This window comes from Cajanus cajan, chromosome 5, assembly GCF_000230855.2.
Source record: "Cajanus cajan strain Asha chromosome 5, NIPB_CcT2T_4, whole genome shotgun sequence".
Lineage (NCBI taxonomy): Eukaryota > Viridiplantae > Streptophyta > Magnoliopsida > Fabales > Fabaceae > Cajanus > Cajanus cajan.
Window position 1 is genome coordinate 15,636,271 of NC_138521.1, and position 4,384 is coordinate 15,640,654.

The 4,384-nt window shown below is 36.3% G+C and overlaps 1 protein-coding gene across 1 annotated transcript; it reads right to left on the reverse strand.

Moving 5' to 3' along the window:
* Positions 1–636: 636 nt before the first annotated feature.
* On the reverse strand, positions 637–1,896 carry LOC145957729 (uncharacterized). The gene is made up of 3 exons (XM_083074146.1): positions 1,233–1,896; positions 898–1,160; positions 637–824 (listed from the first exon to the last, which is right to left on the reverse strand). The coding sequence occupies exons 1-3, from the start codon at positions 1,404–1,406 to the stop codon at positions 719–721; spliced, it is 543 nt and encodes a 180-aa protein (XP_082930272.1). The 5' UTR covers positions 1,407–1,896; the 3' UTR covers positions 637–718.
* Positions 1,897–4,384: the final 2,488 nt, after the last annotated feature.

Below are 4,384 nucleotides of genomic sequence, written 5' to 3' on the forward strand. Positions count from 1 at the left end.
AAAAAAGTTGTCCATTGTTCTCTTATCTTGATGATCTCATCTTCGGGCAATGGAGATAGATCTTGAAAGACCTGAAACATTAATTTAAGTGTCATTAATATGCAATGTTAATTATCGTAAAGGTAAATATACTTAAATAAATTTTGATATGAATTACTTGTGCCCAAGAATCAGTAATACCCGCAGAAACTATGGCTCTCATCTAATACATGATGTAATAGCCACATTCAAATGAGTCTTGTTGCTTATTACACTAAAATGAGAAACAAATAACTATTATTTTCAAAGTCAATAAATTTAAATATTATTGCCTGTATTAATTAATTTGCTAACCTTAGGGTATATGAAGTGCAATGTCTTTGATGATCTGCTTATTCCACTTAAAATATTAGCTCCAGGCATGATTCTAATTAATTGAAATAAAAACAGATGTTAGCCAATATATATAATTATAGTTTTAAAACATAATGAAAAATTTTAGTTACCCTTGTAATTGACATTTAATTTCGTGGCTTGGTTTTCGATGTAGTGAACAAAACCACACCACGGTGTATTCCTTAGGAATGATAAACATTAACTGCCAATGGGACCTACATTGTATGACAAACAAATTAGTTATAAAATTACCATGATTAAAAAACCAATTAAAAACTAACCCGCCAACGTATGGAGCCATGTATATATCTCTTCTTGAGTCACTCATCCATGTTTGCATATATTATTGGATCTGGACCTGAGTGTTTCCTGATTTTTGGATGGATTGAGGCTCAATAAATCCATATACTTGTGCTTGTGCTTGCTCCACACTCAATTTGTCCATGTACCTAACACAAATAATTATTATAAGTTAAATGTAATTATTGTAAATTTAGACTCATAAAAGAAAATATGACTTACATGGCCCACAGCTGTATGATAGATATATTTAACATGGAGTTTCCCCCAACAATCTCTAATGCATCAGGCAGGGATATGTATAGTGGAACATCAGAGCTATCAACTCCAAAAACTCTAATGTCCCACTGCAATTGAATTGGTTTCTTCTTTAATCGTGATAATATGGTTAGAAGCCTAGATATGGGATCATCCTCAGCTTCTGCGATATTAGCATGATCAACATGAGGTTCTCTCATGACCTCCTTACCACGATTGATAAAATCCTAAAGAAATAATCAAAATTAGTTAAACAATAATAGAATTATAAGAATATAAAAGAGTAATAATAGTATTACCTTTGCCCGTGCTGAAAGCGGCATGACCCAACGTTTTGGCCAAGCTAAGAATGTGCCGGTTGCCTGCCCCACTAGTTGAACCTCTGTATTGGGCAAAGGCACTGGAGCAGCAACATCTTGAACTTGGTCAACCACAACTCGTGTCCAGTCTGGCTGTAGAGGGACACCATGCATGATTGAGCCACCCTCAAATACTCGGCCAATAGCCACTAACCGTGGGGGGTCATCCTCAACATATAACTCACACTGGTTTGGTACATCAGTGTGAGTCTATTCCGCTGAGGGATCTGGAGCAGCACAACTCTCTTTAGTGATGACTCGAACACCATCATGAGCAACTAGAGTTTTTTGCTGAGAACGAGCCAAAAGTTCAAACTTCTGTTCAAACTCTTCTCGAATGTTCTTCAATTTCTCTTCAAACTGCATCTCCATTCTCTGCATAGCCTCTTGACTGCAAAAGTCAACAGTTCTCCTCGATGATCGTGCACCAAAGAAATCTTAGTGGCTCCAAGAACCACCAACACCACGCACACGGCCTGCGTGCTCTAGCCTTCCTATGGCCGTTGTGAGGATATCATCCCGACCATGGGAAACAAATGAGCCCTGGGTGGTCTGCTCAACTAAACCCTCATGCAACATATTAACAATAAGTATACCCTAAACTACACTTATGAATTAAATGATTTGAAATGAAGAGTCTTAGTTTGTATACTTTTACTTACTATTTTATCAGCAATGACCCTTGTAGACTCAAAAGTCATTTGCCCATCTGATTTTGTTCGGGCTGCTATCCACATCTCATGGAGGGGAGGTGACTCCACACGGTCAGCAGACTCAACCCATGCTGCCTCTGCCCTAGCCTTCATCATTTTTTTTTTTAATTCATATCCCCCTCTTGACAATAGATGGGGTGCATCATTCTTGCTCTGTCGTTCTTGGGCAGCTATTCTTTTGGCCTACAATAATACAAAAAAAATGAGATTAATTAAAATATACCTTAAGTATTTGTGTCAATGTAAGAGTTATCAATAACTAACCTGCCAAGAAGGGTCCAATCGAGTGGCACGAAATTGCATCCACTCCTCATCAGTGATCTGGTACTTTAGACAGGGAGTCTCATTTTATCGCTTTCCAAATATATACTCCTGTGTCAAGAAAGTCTTGAAGTCTCTCCACCTGGTGGCAAGGGCAGATAACATCTTCCTCCTCATGACCTCAGTGTTGGGAATTTCAAAATTTTGCTATGAAAATAACAACAAATAATAAATAATGTATTTAAGTTATATAATATTGAAGGGATGTGAAAGTATAAACCTGAATATCCTGCCACATGAGGTTCTTGTCAGCCTCCTGAATGTTATCCCATGATGGAATGATAATAGAAACATGTCGTCGAGCTAGGACTCCTAAATAGCTCTTAAACTTGGCAGCATTTGGGCCTGGCGCCTTGCCAGAACGAGGATCCACCTCAACCGGTGTCCTCTCCTTGGCAATGCGTCCAGCTGTCAACCCAGACAATCGGGTGACAGATCTACCTTCCCTCCTTCCACTGCCAGACCCCGAATCCTCCATAATCTTGAAAAAATTAAACTCTCATTATTAAAACAATGAATTAACTGAATAGACAAATAAAGTAAAAAAGATAATAACAATATAGCAACAAAACAACTAATAGAAAAACAAATAATACATAAACAGAAACCTAGGTTAGAATGTTTTCCCATATTCCTTCATCATGATGACTTCGAATAGCATGTATTTCGTCCACTTCATTGTACGCAATAGGACCAAATGATCTGCTTGAGAAAGACGGTGTCTCATGCATATCTAGAGACTCATCTTCGTGAGTTCCATGCATGGTTCTTCCTTCGAGGACCACTGACCATTTCTCATTACATGGATACCTGACATGAAAAATTTGTATTGCTTGATATGCCATATGTGACACCCTTCTACCCCAACATTAATATACAACAAATGTAATAATAATAAAAAAATTCTTTCTTTTTGAGTAAATAAAATCTTTCATAGTTGACAAATGTCTCAAATATCACAAGGTAGAAGATTCACATTCATAACTCATAAATTATAACTCCAATGTAAAAATTACAAAAGAAAAGAAGTTAATATTTTCAATACAATTTAGAGACAACAAGAAGTCATATATATATATATATATATATAATAATAATAATAATAATAATAATAATAATACAGGAAATATAAATTAACTCCAGTAAAGGTGGCAGTGCCTCCTGGTTAGGAATTTATTTATATTTTCCAAATCATGTAATAAAAATATAACAAAGATATTCATTCTGGTCTTTTATCAAGAACGTTCAAATTGCAATTCTTAACATACATTTTCCTTGGATTATAAACTTTATCTACGTTATCTCTTCGTTAGAAATTACAAAAGAAGAGAAACTAAAGTTATTAAAACAATAACATATTAAACTAAGCTAGTTATGCCCCGATGTCACATCCTATCAGAGCATGCCCAACTGAAGCCTTAAGCCTCATCAACCACATCCTCATGATGTTGATCGCCTGCAACATAATTTAAACACATACAAAAGCAACAAGGGAGTGAGGAACATCTCACTCAGTTTCAGGTGCAGAAATAAAGGTTAAATAGCTCACACACACACAACAAATATAAGTCACATGTAAATAACATACATCAATATCACATATATATTCATTTATCATGCTATGATGTCATGGACTCGACTCATAAATGCATGCATGTGGCGCCATAAGGAAGTTTCACATATCATCACTGGTGACCCTAAGGTACACCTTGTTAGCATGTTACATCGTGGGTGACCCTAAGGTACACCTTGTTAGTCGTGGGTGGCCATAAGGTACACCTTATTAGCATGTTACATCGTGGGTGACCATAAGGTACACCTTGTTAGTCGTGGGTATGCGGCCTCAGCGGCACACCTGGAGTAATATATGCATATGATGCATGTCATACATTTATAATCTCATTGACTCAACATTTAACTTATTACATAATTTCATTTAGTACATCATGTCATTATTTGTCAAAGTCTCATAATCATAGTTTGTCTCAATAGTCCATTCTTAGGTCTCATATCATTTGTCCATATTTCACATGGTCATGTCATAAATACTCCTCATAA

Bases quoted from the DNA above. Each gene is read 5' to 3' on its own strand.
- LOC145957729 (XM_083074146.1), bottom strand. From the start codon at position 1,406: ATGCATGGTGTCCCTCTACAGCCAGACTGGACACGAGTTGTGGTTGAC. The intron at 1,161-1,232 runs GTAATACTATTA...TTATTTCTTTAG, and splicing joins CGCTTTCAGCACGGGCAAAG to GATTTTATCAATCGTGGTAA. The intron at 825-897 runs GTAAGTCATATT...TATTTGTGTTAG, and splicing joins ATCATACAGCTGTGGGCCAT to GTACATGGACAAATTGAGTG.